Source organism: Rousettus aegyptiacus, unplaced genomic scaffold (assembly GCF_014176215.1).
Source record: "Rousettus aegyptiacus isolate mRouAeg1 unplaced genomic scaffold, mRouAeg1.p scaffold_m13_p_4, whole genome shotgun sequence".
NCBI lineage: Eukaryota > Metazoa > Chordata > Mammalia > Chiroptera > Pteropodidae > Rousettus > Rousettus aegyptiacus.
In genome coordinates, this window is record NW_023416307.1 from 145,058,906 (window position 1) to 145,078,552 (window position 19,647).

At 44.7% G+C, this 19,647-nt stretch overlaps 1 protein-coding gene and 1 pseudogene across 1 annotated transcript in view; one reads left to right on the forward strand and one right to left on the reverse strand.

Moving 5' to 3' along the window:
- Positions 1-8,600: 8,600 nt before the first annotated feature.
- GLB1 (galactosidase beta 1) overlaps positions 8,601-19,647 on the reverse strand; it is a 74,505-nt gene continuing 63,458 nt past the window's right edge. Inside the window, exon 16 of the mRNA XM_016140748.2 lies at positions 8,601-9,158. Coding sequence (XP_015996234.2) covers positions 8,907-9,158 — 252 coding nt within the window. The 3' untranslated portion in view covers positions 8,601-8,906. The remainder of the gene's footprint in view (positions 9,159-19,647) is intronic.
- On the forward strand, positions 9,618-9,737 carry LOC118602434 (annotated as a pseudogene).

Genomic DNA, 19,647 nt, shown 5'->3' on the forward strand with positions numbered 1-19,647 from the left:
TTCGGTCTGTTGCCACTCCCTAAAGGTAATCTCTATTCTCTACTTTTAAGATGCTTCTATTTGTTGCTGGTGTTCTTCTGTTTTTTCTATGATATGTTTAGATGTGAAAGTTTGTTTAATTTAAATGTTTGGGATTTGTTGGGCTTCTTGAATCTATGGAATGGCACCTTACATTGATTCCAAAAAATTCTCATTCATTATTTCTCCAAATACTACCTCTGCTGAATTTTCTCTATCTTCTTCTCCTGGAATTCAGGTTAAACATTTGTTACATCACCTTATTCTAGCCCTCATGTCTCTAACAACCCCCCCCCCCATCTTTTTTGTTTGTTTTCTGTTACGTTTTGTATTATTTCTTCTGATATCGCCAATAATTTTCTCTTCTATTGTGTCTAACCAGCCCATACACTGAGTTTTAAAACTTGGTTATTTTATTTTGCAGTTTCAAAAGTTCTGTTTAGCCCTTTTACAAATATGTGATGCCCCATTATAGAGTTTTCTATCTTCTGCAAATATTTTTAAGGTTGTTTATTTGTCTTTAAATATCCTAGAATACTTGTTTTAAAGTATGCTCATAATTTCAATATCTGAAGCCTATGTGGGTCCCCTACTGCTGGTTCTTATTTATATTGCTTTTTTGGGTGCATATCTGGTTACATTTGAGTGTAACTGCTCTGTGACCTTGAAAATTATTTGGGGGGATGTCTCAAGATGTAAAATAAAGGTGCCCTTAATCCAGAGATGATTTTAAATTTGCTTCTATCAGACATAAAGGGGCATTATCGGTCCTTTATAATACTTTAATTCATTGCCTGAAATTACTGGACTATCTTAGTGATGCAAATTTAAACCATAAATCCCTGCCTGTGCTCACAACCTGTCAGGGGTAGATTGTCAGTTATTCCTACCGAGCTCAGCATCAAGGCACCTGTCTTTATCTTTCCTGAGAATTCAAAGAATGGAGTGTGGTTTCCATTTATTCCATTCCTACCCTGAGAACTGTAGCCACCCTGTTTAATGTGGATTGGTCATCTATTAAACTTCTCAATTTTTATGAGTGCTAGACATTGACTTCTGTGCCCCTTGCCTCATGAACCCATCCAAAATAATTTTCAATTTCGCCTTCAGTTTACTTCGAATCATCAAATGCAAAAATATCTTAGAATATTTTACCTTTCTTTCTTACTACCTTATCAGCTTTTCGTTGCTGATAAGGATTGTTAATTTCTCCCTGGTGTTCAATCATTTTTCCTTTATATGTTTTATTTTATGCATAAATGTTTAGAATAATATACCTTCTTGATGAATAGTAATTTTATAATTTTTATGGTTACTTTCTATTCCTAATGATGCTTTTAAATTAAAGTCTATTTTTTTGTTTTGTTTTGTATTTGGTATCACTTCCAGGTGGAAGCTTTAAGAGTCATTGTGTGATTTTCCACATTCCCTTTAACCTGCTTTGGCGACTGTGGAAGGAATGTTCCAGGTGTCGACTGCTCTGTCAATTTGCTAGTGTGAAAAAAAGAAAGGAAACTGAGACCTCCAACTGACTGGCAAAGGACACGTAGCAAGTATGAGAAACAAATCTTATTTTAAATTACTAAGTTTTAGTTATTTAGTTATTGTTTGTTACGTAACATAGCTCGGCCTGTACTGACTGAAACAGAAATATTAGGCTAACACATCAAAAATATTATCCTCATTCTACATTCACGTAAGACACTTTACATCTAGCTTCCTGATTCCACTGCAGCCTCGTGTGTTCTCAACACGGTCCATCCCCATCGCACACATTTCTGTGCCTTGCTCTCTCTTAGCTTTGGCCATCTGCATATACTGTTAACTTTACCTGGAATGTTCCCATGCCCCCACCCCCACTCTTCATGTGGCTAACTCTTACTCATCCTTCAGGTTTCAGTTTAGAGACTTATAGCAGATGCTGATGATATCTATCCATATATCCTTTATGGCTTGGTGTACCAGTCCCCAGCGTCTGTGAGCATCGGCTGCTAACAGCCCCTAGATGCCCTCTTCTCTTGTTTTTGGCCAGTTCTCCACCACCTTCCCACAACACAAGTAGTTCTTCCTCCCATTCAGTGGCAGCCTGTACCCACTAACTGGTTGACATGGCAAGGAGGCATAAAAGTCTGGCCCTTTTGGCTCAAGGTGAGACCAACTTTGTGGTGCAGTTACTATGTCAGCCAAGCTGACCTACTGACTGACCTCCTGACTGACCCCACACATGTGAGTGAGCCAAACCAACATCAGCAGGGCCTGGTCCAGACCAGGACTGCCCAGGAGAATCATGAACTAAATAACAATTGTTTTAAGCTGAAAGTAGTCCATTTGCTTATCTCTGTTCCGCTGCCCCATATTCTCCCCTCATTCCCTTTCTCTTTATAGCAGCCCCTCTATAACCCAGATGTGCTTGAACCCTTGCTGTAGGTTCTGCAGTAAAACGGAGTCCCTGACAGCCTGGGCCTAGACTGTGACCCCCTCCTGTGCTATTCTCCCACTCTGAAGTATCCAGTATGGTGGTGACCATGAGATTGCATTGGAACTGTTTACTTACCTCTCCTACTAACTATAAACCTCTTAAAGGCATGGACCTTGAAGGCATGTTTTTATTATTCTTGCTATTGATAGTAGCTCCATACTATTAAAAATAAAGAGACTGAGAGGAGATTGTAAAGTTGTTACCATTTTGTCCTCAACGCCTAATATGTAGTAGGTACTTACTAACAGTTGAGTGAATGAATGAACAAATGAAGGTTGTTCTTGACTTAACAAAGAGACGTAGGCTACAAGCAATTTTGTAGAGCACGTTGGAGATTAATAACATTTTCATAAAGAATAGATCTTGGAGAAATCTCAGGTTTAAAGACCAAGGACTTAAGTGACAGGATATCTGAAACGAAGAAGCAGCAATTCCATCATACAAAAACGTGGGGGCAGAAACTTTGTTACCAAGAGAAAAAGGAGCAGTTGAGACCAAGATAATGTTGAAGGGTCCTGCTCAGTGAGAAGGGGCTGAAGTTTGGTTCACAGCTGCCGTATGGTTTTTGCATTCTATGTATGTTACCACATGGGCAACACGGGCACTGAATTTTTATACCCGAGTGAGAAGTTATTCTTAAAAGCCTGGCTCTATTTGAACACCTGTGATGGGTGGCTCCTCTCTAGTTATTAGGGAGAAAAATTCTGATGTTCAGAGAGGAAAAATACCAGATGATTATCTCAGTCTTCTTTCTTTCTGTCTTTCACCTTTGTCCTCCAAACAATCAGAATTTCATCTTTAACCAGGTTGGCTTCTGGGGAGTTTGTAATGAGACCGACACGAACATACAATAACCTCGGGACAGGGCTTAGAAGATGTATTCCAATAAATACTTGCCTATTGACGGCTCCTCAGGCAATCATAGATAAACAGAACTAGTCCAATGCCCATCTAGCTCCTCTTTCTCATGGATATTTAGTATAGCAGGTCCTTGAATAACATCATTTTGTTCAATGTCATTTCAATATAATGCTGAGATGCCATAGAAACTTAACTCTTGTGTGTATCAATTAGCCTATGGAAAAGTTGGTTTTGTTATGTCATTTAGCCTTCAAGAACCTATTAACAATGTTAGAAGAGAACTTACTATACTATAAAAATCCCATCTAGTGGAAGGATTTGGCATTTAGGTTGTAGGCAATTTCAATTTTAGAATACAAAACCATGAAAGACTCATGGGGGGCTCTGGGAATGGTCCAAGGACATCTCATCTACTACAAATTCACTCTTCGGTGTGGTCCCTTACGTACTTTACTGTATTTGTTCTTTGCAAATGTGTGTTGGCATCTACCAAGCATGGCAGAGTGGACAGATGAACCTAGTCACCTGCAAAAAAAGTTATGAGGTTCTTATCGCCCCAAGGGCTCAAGTTGCTGTCAGTCCACAGTGCTGCTCTGTCCACTCCTAATCTCCTTCTGGAGAAAAACCAAGAGTCGCCATTTGACTTCTCAGCTACAACTCCATGTAACGTCTCTCTGCTTACTTCTTTCAGAGAGATCCACTGCTCATGGAACTTTACAGCTAAATCCCTAGAGAATTTGCTGAGTGTCAAAGAACAAATTAAATCAGAAGAGAGGCTGGAGTCTACAAGGGTGGGTTTTGTTGGGGGAGGAGGGGACCTGGCAATGGGAGCATGCCATCTTGCAGTGTGGAGGATTCCTGACTTCCTGATTTGTATCCACTGGGGCCCCACACATATAGGCCGTTCTGCTCACCACACACACACACACACACACGCGCGCGCCACCAGACTTGATTGCAAGCCAGGAAGCATGGCTGAAAGAAATATCATTCTTCTGAGTTTTGAGTTTTTGCGAAAGGAATACAAAATTTTTCCTTGCAGCTCAACCAATCAAGGCAACCTGCCTGTGGGGAAAAAAGCATAGGATCTGGAGGCAAGAGTCTCAGTTACACATCCCCTCTTCCAATTTTGGGCAAATCACAATCCTTCTTACCCACCAATTTTCCTACACTGCAAACTGGGCTGCACGTCATCTGCCATATTTCTTCCAAAAATTCTTATTAAGACTCGGTGAGATACCGTATGCAAAATTAAATGTTAAAAGTACTTTACAAGTGTCATTCATTATTATTATTATTATTATTATTATTATTATTATTATTATTTAGCACTATCACAGGAAACGGTGACATGGAGATGTTTCGGTTGACAGTCCCAGCTGAGCTCAGACTTCAAGTCAGCCCAGCCCAAATGCCAGACATGTGAGTGAAGGAACCCCTAGATGATTCTAGTACCCAGCAGAGGCCCCAGATATCAAGGAACAAAGACAAGCCCCCCTGAGCTTGCCTGTGCAAATTCCTAATTCGTAGAATCACGCACATCACAAAATAGTTGTTTTATGCCACTTATGCAAACTTGTTGAAGCGATCTAATACGCAGCAACAGATGACAACCAAAACAGCACACGAAGACGAGAAATGCCCTTTGGGCTATCAATTCAGTATGTTGGCACTGGAAAGTTGCTTAAGCTTTGAGAACGAGGAAGGGGAACACTGAGGAAGTCCACACTGAAGTCTCTGCAGTCCGAACTCCATCTCAAGTCTTTCCCGTAGGCTCAGGCTGTCCCCTGCCCCCTGGCAATGTCAGGTTAATGCTAGAGGGCCTAGAAGGGTGATGCGCTTTCCTCCTCTCTGTGGAACCTCCTCCTCCACCTTCCGGCCTGCGTCCCGGTTTTATAATGGACTGCCTCCTTCACCTTCATATCCTTTACCCAAGCAGAGTGGCTGGTCAGCAGAACCAAGTTGCTGAACTGTATGCAAAGGGTTACAGGGAAAGGATGGTGTGTCCTAGAAGGAGTTTCTTCTCCCCTTGCCCCGCAGGTTTCCACGGGGTCACTCATCTGCTTCTGTGGAGGAATGCGAAGGAAAAGAATCAAACTAGCATTCAGTAGGCACCTACTACATAGCAGGTGCTTTAATGATTTGATTTAAAAATCCCATGAGGTGCGAGCCTTACTTAGGATATGAGGAAATTGAGGTTTATAATTGAACCACTTGCTTGAGATCATGCCGACGGTGAGTGACTGCCCCCGAGTGTTTCTGGGGACATGTATCTGTTCCTGAGTCTGTCCTGTTTCACCTGGGTGGACAATGCTGCTGGCTTGGGACTTCAGAGGTCTGAAGCTGTGGGAGGTTTCCTCCCACGGGGGAAATCCCCTTGGGACGCAAGTAGAGCAACTGTCTACTTGTAATCAGCTCAGAATCTTTACTGGGCGTTTACAGACAACCAGATGGCTGTGGGTGTCCAGTTACCCAGCCTCGGGGTCAGAAGGCTGGAAGGCAAGGGACACCCCAGAAAGTAACGCTTTCAGTCAGACCAAGAACAAGTGCTGGGCTTAAACCCTAACTACCTTACTCCAGTTGTCTGGACACTGACCACTCCTCCCAGCCCATGAGCTATTGGTCCCCACTAGCTGTCTATTCTACCGCAGCCCAGACAGAATCCCTCACACTGACTAAAAAGGCAATTTTCGAAAATGACTTTTTTTTTTTTTCTCATAAGGCGAGAGACACAGATCACATAAGATCATTTCCTATTTGTGTCATCTGACAGAAGACATCTTGCTTGTTGGGGAAACAATGAAAAAACCCAAAGTCGGCTTAGAGGTAGATGATTTCATTCTGAATAAACTGGATTTGCGGAGAAACAAAGACAGATTGACTAACAGAGGCTGAGAGAGGAGAGGGGAGGGAAAGGACGGGGAGGGGAGGGGAGAGGAGGAGAGGAGAGGAAGAGAGAAGAGGAAGAGAGAGAGAGAGAGAAAGAGAGAGAGAGAGAGCAAGCGAGCAGAACAGCCTGAGGCGGAGAGGGGATCGTGAGAGAAGACAGGAAGACAGGAAGACAGAAGAGACTCCATCTCCGGAATAGACAGGGCTCTGCTGAGTGCAACTCTGCTGCTTCTTCATTCCTCACTGGCCTCAAAAAAGATGTTCTTAAATCGCGTGCCAGTTTCTTAAAAACTTAAACATGTATTTACCATATGACTAAGCAATTGCACTCCGAGGTATCTACTCAAAATAAATGAAAATGTGTGACCCCCACGAAGAATTATACATGAATGTTCAGATTAGTATTATTCAAAATGGCCCCAAACTGGAAATAATTCAAATGCTCATCAAATGGATAAATGAAAATGTGGCATGTCCGCAGAGCGGAACACTTCTTAGAAAGGACCTCATTCCTGAACATGCTACAACATGGAGGATCCTCAACACATTATGCTAAGTGAAAGAAGTCGGACACAGAAGACTACGTACTGTGAACCCAGTTATAGGATATTCCTATTAAAGGAAAAACTAGAGAGACAGAAAACAGAGCAGTGGTTGCCTGGTGTGGGGTGTGGGAATGGAGACACCCCGCACAGAACTTTTTGGGGTGAAGGAAGTTCTCTTAGTCTAGATTGTGGAGATGGCTGTACCACTGTATCGATTTCTTAAAACTCACCAAACTGTACCTTAATATGGGGGAATTTTATGGTAAGTATACTACACTTTAATAAAACTGACACTGTGGAAGGTCAATGCCCCTCAGAGCTAAGATACGTATTCAGATGGGTTGGAAGTAGAGTCCAGGGCGTTACTACTATTTATGTATTAAGATCCTGTTTTCCAGAACAAGACATCTTGGACAAGGGAAGTCATGGTGCTATAAAAAAGGGGAGAAACCCCAAAAGATTGCCTCATATTGATAAGGCAAAATACTCTGGCTTTGGATGGAGACAGACCAGACTGGAATCCAACTTTGCCTCTCACTGAAACTTTAAATGTTCTCATCTGTAGAATGCGTTTACTGCTGCCTTCCTTACAGGGTGGTTCTGAAAACAGGATGAGAGCATGGAAGGGAAGTGCACACTCTGATGAGGAGACCTCACTCCACTACTGGAGCCTTCTGGAGACTCTACGCTGGCCTCTGAGACAGGGGAGGCACAGTTTACCTATGTACATGATGCCTTAAAAGGAATCACCTCACATTTCTTTCCGAAGCTGATCACTGGACACAATTCTTGAGTATCACTTTATAAATTTTTGGTAACTTAACAGTGGAAGGAAAAGGAATGAAATGAGGGCTGTGGGTCCATGTAGTACCTCCTTCACCCTGTGGGATGTCCAAATGTCACATGATACAGAATACAGAGAAAAAGATGGTGTGGGAAATAGTTCTACAGATAGTTCTAGTCTCAGTTTGTCTCGACTCCCACAGCTGGCTAGACCAGAGTTTCAAAACTCCCTGTTGACTCCCAGATCTTCATCTCTGATGTCTATGAGACGAAAAACATAGTATCCTGAAATTATGTTGTAGATTAGCATCGAAAATCTTTCCTTTCTTCCTCCCTTGAAAAATTTTACATCTTCTATGTAAAGAATTTAAAACACAGGTAAACAAAAAATGAAAAAGTGAGCCATCTCCTAAACACCACCCAGATGTGATCACATCGATGTTTTTGTTTATGTTGTTCCAACCCTTTCCTATGGGAACATAAGCACGTGTTGATATATTATGTATGTAATGTGAGTCTTCACACCAGAGCCATACGGCCTGGGTTCAAACCCTGTTTTTACCACTTACAGCTGTGTGACGTACTAAATCAGTTCATCCCCCCGAGTTTTTGTGAGGGAGTAGTGAATTAAATACATAATATGCTCAGAACTGGGCGTGGTGTAGGACAGCGCTCCACAGAGGAGAGCTACTGCCCTGGGCAGGACACGCATATTACGCAGCACCACATCCCTGCATATCCATGTATGTACACAGCATATGCACTCATGCGTATGCTTGTCTACTGACACGTGTGCAGTCCTGTGTCGTGTGGATAGGTGCAGCTGTAACGTCTATAAACACGCAAAATGGAGTTGAACTTCAAATAAAGATCAGAAAAGCAGCAGTCCACTTCATCAAACCAAGACGATTTTCCACACCTTTGAACCTCGAGTTAGTGAAGTGGTTAATTCAGCCCACTCAAATCTAGTTATGATATAAATCAGAACCTCTAATTTAATACCTGCTCAACATTAAAAACGGTAAGATCGTGAATGCAAATTTTATTTCACAAAAAGACAGCATGATTCTTCCAAAATAAAAATCAGAAACACTCGAAAGCCTCCATTCCAACTCTGCAAACACACCTGTGCGCTGATGTGTTTCTATCCCCACTATCCAGCCGCAGCGGCCCCTGGCAGCGGTGGGTCAGGCACTGTCAGGCTACAGGGAAACCTCGGGTGAAACACACGAGCTGAATCTATTTTCCACTTGAACTCTCCCGTGAACGGTGCCACTGCAAGGGGACATGCGAGGTATGTGAGAGGCTGGAATTCCAAAGGGTCGTGGCCTTTAGTCATCGTACATGGTCCCGTTTTCAAGATGACTGTAGGTCACAGCTTCGCTGATAACCGGCTTGTCCACGAACTCCACAGTGCACAGTTTTGGGCAATCGTCACTGCAGGGTGCCCGTTCCAGTTCTAGCACGATGACGGTGTTTGGGGCCGATGTCACCAGGATATGTTGTGGCACGAACAAGGTCATCTGGGGGCCTCGCTCTGGCCAATAGCGACCCAGGTTAAAGCCGTTAATCCACACCTGACCCTTGAGAGAAAGAGAGAGAAAGAGAAACCATCAACTCCAGCTGCATGACCTCTGATGAACGGGAGAGCCAGGATGCACATGGGTCAGCCAGCAGCGGCAGAGGCGGGAAACGCCCCATAAAGGCACTCTCCCTCCAGGGTCAAGGCCTGAGAGCCAGACTCCGGCCAGTCTGGCTTCCAGCGTTCTCCTGAGATGACTGGCCAAGTCGGGCAGGGGCTGGGTGGCAGAAATAACAAGTGGCTCCCAAGTCCCCGCCCCTGCATCAAGAAAATACATGTTTGGTCCCTCTGACTGGCTTCAGCAGCCACACATGTCACTACTGGACAACGCTGTTCAGTTGCATTAAGGTTCTGAATTTGTCCTGGGTCCTAGAGGACTGCCTGTCTCCACGTACCAGCCTCTCCTGATGCTTTTGTACAAAGAGACTTGCTGAACGGCCTCAAGGAGGAGGACTTTCCGGTCTACAGCAATGCCACCCTGAATGCACCCAATCTCATCTGGTCTTGGAAGCTAAGCAGGGTCGGGTCTGGTTAGTACTTGGATGGGAGACCCACCCAGGAATACTGGGTGCTGTAGGTGTTAGGAAAAAAAAAAAAAAACCAATGAGGAGAGCTTTCCTCTTTTGCTCTCCCCTCCTAGAGGCAGGTTTGACCATACTGTCTTCGTGCACAAAATGCGCACAGGGAACACACAGGTCCCAGGAGCCGTCCCCAAACAACCCCTTAGGAAGGGTGTGGGGGTTGGGGGAAGGAGAGACAGAGACGGGGGTCTGCTCAGTTGGGCGTCTCTATTAACTGCTGCATTTTAATGGTTTTCACACCAGCATCAGAGTGAGGGTGGCCTTCTTGCTCTGAGGAGCAGAGGTGATCTTACAAGCTGTCAAGACAATTTCCGTGAGCAGAAGCTGCTGCGGCTACAAAACTGAGAGCGGAGGAGAACCTGCTAAAGGACCACGTCTGGGTGTGTCTGCACAGCCTCTGCGGGTGCGAGGATTTGCTTATAGGGTAGGATTTAACAGCTGGCTGAATAGATAGAACATTCTCTCACAAACAAAGAAGAAAAGCAAAGGAGGGGGGACTCATACACACTGGGGAGAAAGAAAGAGAGAAAGAAAATGTGGGAGAGGGAGGAAGGAATAAAGGGAGAAGGGAGGGAGGGAAAGAAGGAGGAAGGAGTAAAGAATTCGCTACCCACAGCGGCCCACATACAGATGGTCCCCAACTTAAGATGGTTCAACTTAGGATATTTCGGTTTTATGAACAGTGCAAGAGCGGCATGTGCAAGAAATTACATGAAATTCTCGACAGTTTATCATAAAATAGGCCTTGTGCTTGAAGATTTTGCCCAGCTGTCGTCTAACGTAGCATTCTGAGCACATTCAGGTGGGCGAGGCTACGCTGTGGTGTTCGGTGGGTTAGGTATGTTAAATGCATTTTCGACTTAACGATATTTTCAACGTACGGTGAGTTTATTAGGGCATAACCCATGGTAAGTCGAGGACCATCTGTATATTGGGGGTGTGACACACCGGAGGAGACTCAGACGTGGCCGTCACCTGCTGAGCCCTGAGCCCTGACTCCATGTCACACCTTACAGCTCCCTAGTTCCACACCTTTGGGTGTTTTTCAGCCTCCGGATGCCCCCTTTATTCCGGCTCCCTCAGCATTTCCTAGCGGGGTTCAAATCTCAGTCCTGACACTTACTGGCTGTCTGACCTTGGGCAGGTCCCAACTCACACTGGTAACTGGGGCCAGTGAGGACAGGAAGACTCGGCGCACGTCTAATGGTCAGCACAGCGCCCGGCTTTGGGGCTACGCTCAGTAAGTGGCAGCGTTCCTCACACCACACAGATAAAAGAATCTGGGCACTCACGTGCCCACAAAAGGAAGCCAATGATTAAAACCTATCCTTCGGTTGCATTAAGTCATTTAGAAAAAGGATGACAGTTTCACAGTACTCAAAACTGTTTTACTCTTGTTTTTACCATGGGATAAGCTATTTCGATCTGTCCTAATAGGTCTATAATAAGTGACAGCGTTACTGGGTTTTTATCAGTTTAACATCCGCTGGTGCCTTGTTTTCACAGTATTAACGAACAGCAGCACTTCACTTTTGTGGTCGAGGCGGGTGATGGGTCCAAAGGGAGATGAATGAGAGGGCTCTGTGAGCGGCACATGAAAACTGGACTGTGTGGCACGGGCTCCGGGCCGGGTCCCCGACAAAGGCCAAGCCAATTCTTGACCAAAGAGCGAGGTGAACGATGCTGAGCTCTGGTTCCTTTCTCACCTAAAACTCGACTTCATAAGTATCCAAGAAACAGTCTCTCGCATCGGTTGTGCTGAATCGGACATGTCTTCCTGGAAAGCTGATGACCATTTCCCCAAATCTCCTCCGCCAGAGGGTTCTGGGTCAGAGCTGGACAAAAGAGGACCTTGTTGAGATTAGTAAGGTAGGAGGGAAGCAGCAGCCTGGCTCTGGGGGGTTTTCATGGCTAGACCAGGACCGACAGGACCAGGGTGCCTGCAGGTTCAGGGCCTCCTTGGTCTCCTCGGCTCCATGTCCAGCTCACCTTCCTGAGGGCTGCCCTGCTGACCAACAGTGCGGTGGCCTCATAAGGCAACAGTCCCTGTGAGCTTCCCAGAGAACTGCTTGCGTGGCTGGACTTCGCTTCTGAGGTTCCCGAGGCGTCGACTTGATCAGTGCAGGAGGGTTGTCGAGTGTGTCCGCCTCTGATTCTCAGACCCTTCTCCCAACTTCCGCTTTCCAAGCTCCTCCCACACTCCTGTAAGTTCTAATTCCTACTACAGACGACTCCCAGCAGCCCCACTTCCCAGGCCGCGCCGTGACTGACAGACAGACATAACCCCAAACTGTCACTCCTAGTCGCTGATCAAAGTTGGCATTCTCTTTCTCCTAACTGCTTCTTTATTTCTGGACACCGCACAATCTGTTCTAGTTAGTTATTCTTTTCTCCCCCAAACTGTCACCCATTTTGAGCAGCCAGCTGCTATGCGGACCCTGCCTCTTAAATCACCCAAATGAATCTCCAGCATGTAGGTATTGTGCTTTGCACCTTCCCCCAACTTTCCCCAAACCCAAGGTTAGTTACATCTCCTGTGGCCTCGATTATTTCTCCAGCTATGAACTTCTTCGGGACAAAATTTCCCTCCAATCACAGCTTCTAACATTAAATAAAGGGTCACTAAATAAAGTATATGGCCCTTGGGCTGCCCTTCCAAGAGAAAGGAGTGACGAATTCTGGAGGCCGGGGCTTTCTGCGATGACGGAACGTTCTGTGCTGCCCCACAGAGTAACTACGTGCACTCGACAGAAGCCATTAAGCACTTGAAATGTGGCTAGTGCTAAGGAGGAATTCAATTGCCTCTTTTAATTAATTTAAGTTTATGCGGAAATAGTCACAGGAGGCGAGTGGCTACCATACTGGACAGCATGGCTGAAATGCCCGCAATTTCATTGTCAGATCACAATCTCTCTGCTTCTCTCCCCACTACAGCCAGTCTCCTAGAGCACATCACAGTCAGTGCTGTCTTAGACGACTGCAGCCTCCTCGTAAGTCTCCCTGCTTCCTCTGTTGACTGTAGAACCCCAGGCTCCGCACGGCAGCCAAATGAGAATCAGATGATTTTCATGTGTTCCTGCTTCTAGCTCCCTCGCCATGGCCCACAGACCCTGTCTCTGCCACTCTGCCCCTTGCCCACTCAAGTCCTCACTGGACCTTTCCCTCCTTATTTTAACACACCAAGCTTCCTCACTGTGTATTAAGTATTCCCCATACCCGTTTCCCCAGATCTAAAAGCCTTCTGAACACTCAGGTCTCAACTCCATCATCACCTCCTCGGAGAAGAGAGTCACAGTCAACCGCCTGAATACTTGGCTTTCCATTCCAAGTCCCTCGCCACCCCTTCACTCTCTTCTTTTTCTTCTAGTTATTGTCATTCCTTGATACTGGTATCATTTGTTTGATTACTGGTTTATCAGCTATTTCCAGCATAGGCTCCATGAAGGGAAAGGAAAGGCTTTGTCCATTTTGTTCAAAGTAAGGTTCTCATCATGCCACAGAGCGACATTCTATATGTTCCTAGCAGCGTGCATGGGATACAACTGGTTGATAATTCACCCTGAAAAAAGATCCACTGATGAGGTAACGCAAACCACTACGGAAAGAATACTTCATGTTCCTTTGCTCCTGCCTTAAGAGTTTTAGACAACACTGTTTACTGGAAGAAAAATGAAGTATTTGTATTCTTTCTTGAATAGCCTTGTGATTTTTCTTTTTGGAAGTAATTTTTCTCAAGTGCTAAAAAACCACTTAAAAAGAATTAAACTTTAGAAATTCACTTTTAAGAAGCATGCTCTTGATTTTTGTTTGAAAAATCATGCTGAAATTATTGGTGGCGGGGAGAGCATGACATGTTGGTAAATGTGATCTAAAAGTAGACACCGTCTTAATTAATTTAGCGAGCCCCACTGGGGCCCAGCATTTGTAGCGTGAACACCAGTGGCTTCTGGGGTTTCCTGGGGCTATCCCAGCTAAAACAGTCCATGACAAAGTCTGACTTTCTCTGACCATGGCTTGACCCCCCTGACAGACTTCCCACTCTGCTGTCATCACCAAGGCGATGACAGTATAAACGTTAGGTTCCTGGAAATACCTGACCTACTTTGTTAATCAGACAGATGATTGCTGTCTGTTTTAAATTCTCTAGATAAATACAATCCTCTCATAAGAATTTACAGCAAAAGTTCCAATGCTGTTTTAAGTCAATTTAAACGTTTTAAAATACGGCTGGGAGTTCCTTTAAAAACAACAAACTTGGGTTGAATGTCAGTTTTGTCATACTCTGAAAGAAGGCAGTTAGATGCTTGGAGAACTTAGAATGGAAAAGATGAAGGTCCTTTTCTCAAGGTTAGAAGACTCTCATCTCACACAGTTCATGAGTACTTGTGATGCTAACTTGAGAGAAAGAAAATAAAAAGAGAATTAAAAAAAAAAAAAGTAAAATGGAGGCTTGCTTAGATAAGACGTTAAATAAATTTCACTGCGGTAACCCTAATGGGGTCTGCAGGTGATGCGAATCACACTTCTTTTCTTGCTTCTTGATCTTAGAGTAAGATAGCTAAAAACTTCATGGTTTCTTTGTATTTCAGGACAAACCAAAATAGAATTAAAGCCATGGAAACCTAAAATATTAGCATAAAAGATGAATCACTTCCTCCTTTTATCAAACCCCAAGTGTAAATTCCTTTCCTTCTCAGATCCCAGAAGTTCCATTATTGCTTGACTCTTTTTTTGGCGTACCTCGTCTAGCAGGGATCACACCACCCCACATGTCTGAAACAAAGCACTGGTGAGTGAATATGACCTCCAGGCAGCCATATAATATTTGTTATAAAATCCATGCACTAAAAATTATAGGAAACCCTCCTTCGCTCAGAGCCTATTTAATCTTGCTTGCCTACAGTTCTCATAAGTTATATTACTAAATTAATATATATTTGTAGAAAGAAGTCTGACTCCCTAGTTTCCAAGTTTACAGGACTTGTGACAAGAAACAACAAATTAGATAGAAATAGAAGATTATGTAAATTGGGCCAAAAAAGTTTAAAAAGCATGTCAAATTCAGAATGAAGGTGTAGGGTCAAATAGTATTAAAGCCTGTGGCAGAATGGAAAAAAATGGCCACAATTCTTTGCAGCTCTCCTTATCAAGAGGCAGAATCTATTTTTCCATCCCGTGGACTGAGATGATCTAATGCCTTGTATTGGCCAAAGAACGTGGGAGAAGTGACATGTGAATTCTGGCTTGGGCCTTAAGAAGCCTCAAACATTTGCATTCTTTCTTTGAACACTCCCAGGTACCATGAGAACAAGCCTGGGCTAGCTTGCTGGGTGATGAGCGAGACACATGGACCAATCTCCTCTGTTGCCTCAGCAGACAGCCTGCTATATCACCCAGGAGCACAACCTCCTTGCTAACTAGAAGGGCATGCCCACTGAGACCAGTAGAAGAACCATCCATTCTGCCAATACTCAAAATGATGAGCTGAATAAATAGTTGTTGTGTCAAACCACTAAGTTTTGGACAGTCTGTTACACAGCAAAAGCTAACTGATACATATCAAGGTGCATTAGCATGCTACTTTTCACTAAAGTAAATGATATTTATAAACCCAATTAAAAAATAAAATCATCCTCTGTCAGTTCTCCTTTCACTGATCAGTCACCAAATCCTGTCAGGGCTATTTCAGTTGTGTTTGTGCCACTCTCAGGGTTGTGAAAATGACTAAGTGAGAGGGCACATGTGAGCACTCAGCCAAAGGACTGGCACGCAGTAAGCTCTCACCAATGTGGTTGTTTGTATTATTTCCCTCAGCTGGACCCTCCCCTCCATTCCCACTGCTGTGCTCAGGTCCCAGCTTCGTCCTTTCTCCCTTGACCACTCTCCAGCAGAAAAGCAAGTTTCAGGGATGATGAGGAGGAAAAGTTCTGCTCTATGTGGATCAGGGTGGAGGTGCCTATGAGACCTCCAATGGCAGGCCCACACTGGCGCTTGGTAGTGGGTTCTCAGAAATACTGAGCTGGGTGTTACGGTCACATCTGTGAAGCTGACACCCCCTGAGAGAGTCAGAAGAGGGCCCAGAATCAAGCCCGGGCATCTGAAGCACAGATACTGAAAGAGAAGCCTGAGAAGGAACAAAGAAGGAGAAATGTGGTCACAGAAGTTAGGAGAACAGTTTCCAGGGAGGGAGTGGTTGCCCATGTCAGATGTTATCTGCCGAGAGTTCAAGATAAGGCCTGAGAAATGTCTGGGGAACCTACCACCATGGAGGCGCCAGTGGCCTTGGCGGGAACAGCTGCACAGGTGTGCGGGAGCAGAAAGGTAATTCCTACCCATCACCCTCCATTCTGGAGTTGTTCTACCGATTGTGACCTTCTCCTAACCGCTCCAAACCTGGGACAGGTACCTCACCTCTGCATTCCCATGATGAGCACTGAAGACATACCTTTTACTTACATTGTAACTCCTCTCTCGATTTGTACAGACTTAGAAAGACTAACAGGCCTTCCTTCTACGGATGGCCACAAGATCTCGTAACGTAGATGACATCATTTCATTGTACTGAATGCGGCTTTATAATAAAGTAAAATTATTATTATTATTTGCTGTGTTTCCAGATTTTATGGCCACCTCTTTGATTGATGGGCGAGACTAGAGAGCTCCTCTGGGATGATAATTAAGTACATGAGTCTGAACATGTCCTGTCTGACCCCTGCCTGCTCCAGCCCTTTCCAGGTGCACCTCCCACCACCTGGATGTGTTCCCCAACTCAGAAGTCCTCCGAATCTCTCTGTTCTAGTTTTTACAGAGCTCCATCTTTAGACCCTCCTCCATTCCGACCCCAGAGCTTGGGGGGTGGAGATGAAAGTTCTAACCCTCTAATCATTTGGTCTTTCTGGTGACCAGGCCTCAGGATAGAATTGGTGACAAAAGGGATTTTTGTCAGCTCTTTGTTATAAATTTTTTTTGTTCCATGATTGTTTACAACTTCAAAGAGGTACTGTTTGCCTCTGAAAAATAAAACTGCTTTTAGTCAGTATTCTATTTTGATTCTTAGCTTTTCAAAGCATAATTCTGGTTGAGGGAAACTGGGACATTATCTCAACCTTCTCACTACTATGTTCTATTACCAGACCTACTATCGGTAGCTGAAAAACCAGGACGGCTGGAGAGGATGTTGACAGGAGACTTATCCACATCCATCTGAAGGAGAGAGAAACTGCATGAACGTCACTGCATTGGCAGAACACGACATTTTAGGTATAGTATATGTGACACAAAGCACTGCCTATCTCAGGGAGTTTGTAGTCAGGTAAGAGTCCTGTGCAGATGTCTGCTGGGCTGTGTCTCTTGGAGACAGCAAAATATGCTTGACCCCTTCCCACAGAAATCCTAATTGACGTTCAGGCATTTAACCAGAAAGCCACATCCGACCCAAGTAACGCCAAAGTAACCAAAAGTGATTTTTTTTTTTTATCTCATTAATCACTCTTACTCGTGACTTCATTCACTAAATCAAGGTAGTTTCTTCATAGCAAGTAAATGGCATAAGCTAAGAGGCTGGGGACGGGAGCCTGGACAGGGCCACCTTGATGGAGGAGGGTTAGTTTGCTCAGAGGCAGAGTCTTAGAAATGGTTATTCAGTCCATCCTCACCTCCACCCTGCATCCCCCAAAGTACTCATTCTCCCAAAAGTCAGAACTCAGTGCCCTGTGGCATCTGTGTTGCGTGTGTGCTCATCATTCAGAACCTTAGGAGTTGGCACGGGACGGTCCCCAGCGACAGGGACCAGTGCTCGCCAGAAAATAACAGAAAACACAGGTGCTCCGTTTTATGTACGATCTACCTACGTCTTCTCATCTTCAGACCTACCCAACCCGGGTCCACACGGCCTGTGTATGGGCCTGCATATGTGTGTGTATGTAAAGCTTTATTGAGATAGAATTCACATCTATATAATTCACTCATTTAAAAATGTATGCTTTAGTGGTTTTTTAGGATACTACAGAGTTGTGTGACTGTCACCACAATCAATGTTAGAATATTTTCATCGCCCCAAAAAGAAACCCTGCACCCTTTAGCAGTTATTCTCCGTGCCCCACCCCGACCCTCCATCACTCCCCTTTGCCTGCTCTAGGCAACCACTCATCTTGCTGTGTCTTTAGATTTGCTGGTTCTGGACATTTCATATAAATGGAATCATTTCCTATATGTGGAATCATTCCATATGTGTGGTTTGTGACTCGCTTCTTTCATTTAATTGTTTTCAAGATTCACCCATGTTAGAACATGTATTAGTATTTCGTTTCTTTTTATAATTACCCCCAAAATAAATAAATAAGGATTGCCAAAAGACATCCCATTATATGGATACATCACATTTCGTCTACTCACCTAACACTTAATGGACATTTGGGTTTTCCCACCTTTTGGTAAGTTTGGGTAATGCTGGTATGGACGATAGGTTTTAAGTGGATATATGGATTAGACGGGCTTTGGGGGTTCTGAACCTTCTGACACATTCATGAATACTGTGTGCATATGTCCTTTTCAAGCATGAAGTACAGAATATTTAAAGCCATGAGCTCCTGCCTAGATTATTAGCACAAGCTCCTCATTGGCCTTTGAGGGTTTGTGCAGTGCTGCGTGCCTTTGCACGTGGGCCTACAAGTCAGACTTGGGGCTCAGGGAGCTGTTCCACTACCTACTTCTGCACCTCATACTAGATACTTAGCTCTCTGAGCCTCTATCTGCTCATCTGTAATCTGGAGAAAATGATACGACATCCTACCACATGTGCCACTTTTGATGATTTTGGAGATAGTGTCTCTAAAGAGCTGAGCAGAACGCCTGTGTCTGTAACTCTTGGGTGTGACACCTTTATGACCTGGCCAAGGTGAACCCCCTCCGACCTCCACAACGTCCCCTGCTTTTCCATTTCTGCACCTTTGCTTCTACTATTCTTTCACCTAAAATCCCTTCCCTGACAAATTCCTTCCCTTGTCTGATTCTGATGATGGGCTTGCCATCCTTCGGGTCTGTTTAGAGCTCTATCTAAGCAACCCAGCCCTTTACGCAACCCCTGTAAAAGATGTGTTCTCTTTCTGCTTTGCATCTCTGGGAAGTTCTCTTAATGCACTAAACTGGCACCACTTAGTGAGCAATGATTTGTGTTTGGGTCTTCTCATCTGCCTTGGCAATGTACCCACAATCACTAACTGGACTGCTCCTATCACTACATTCCTCCTGTTTGCTTTCTTCTTAGAGGCTTAGCAACACAGGCCTTTGTGCCCCCGTTCGTCTGAAAACATTGACGGAGCACCCAGGCCCAGGAGGAGGGCAGGATGGTGAATAAGCTGGGCACTTTTTAAAAATGCCCCTCGTGAAGCCATGACTCAGTGGGTAAAACTGAGGTGCCAACCTAAATGCAATGAAGCATCATGGTGCCGAGTCCAGGTGGGGCTCAAAGTAGGACAGGGCCAGTCCTTTCTCGGACTAAGGGTCTAGGAAGGGTTCGCAGAGGAGTCAATACCAGTCTTCACAGATGAATATGTGATGGCTAGATGGGAAGAGTAAGGGACCGAATAAGCACGAACAAAGGAAACGTATGTCACAGCAGAACACCAAGAGGGAGAAGGGGAAAAGGAAGGAGGGGGAGAAAAAGAGGGAGCAAGGGAATAAGAACGAGCCTGCTACTTAAGTGGGCACACCCAGGGAGGGCTTTATTTGGTTATTAGGTCCTAGAGACCCTCGATATCACTTCTTGGCTGCAACACGGGACTTGGCAGAGAAGATGGGGGATGACAAATGCCAGAGGAGGAAGTATGAGAACAGGATCTCGGCTGGAGGAAGAAGGTGGGGAGGGGATTCAGAGCTTAGATTTCCTCCTAGAGGCTGCTGGGCAGGAAG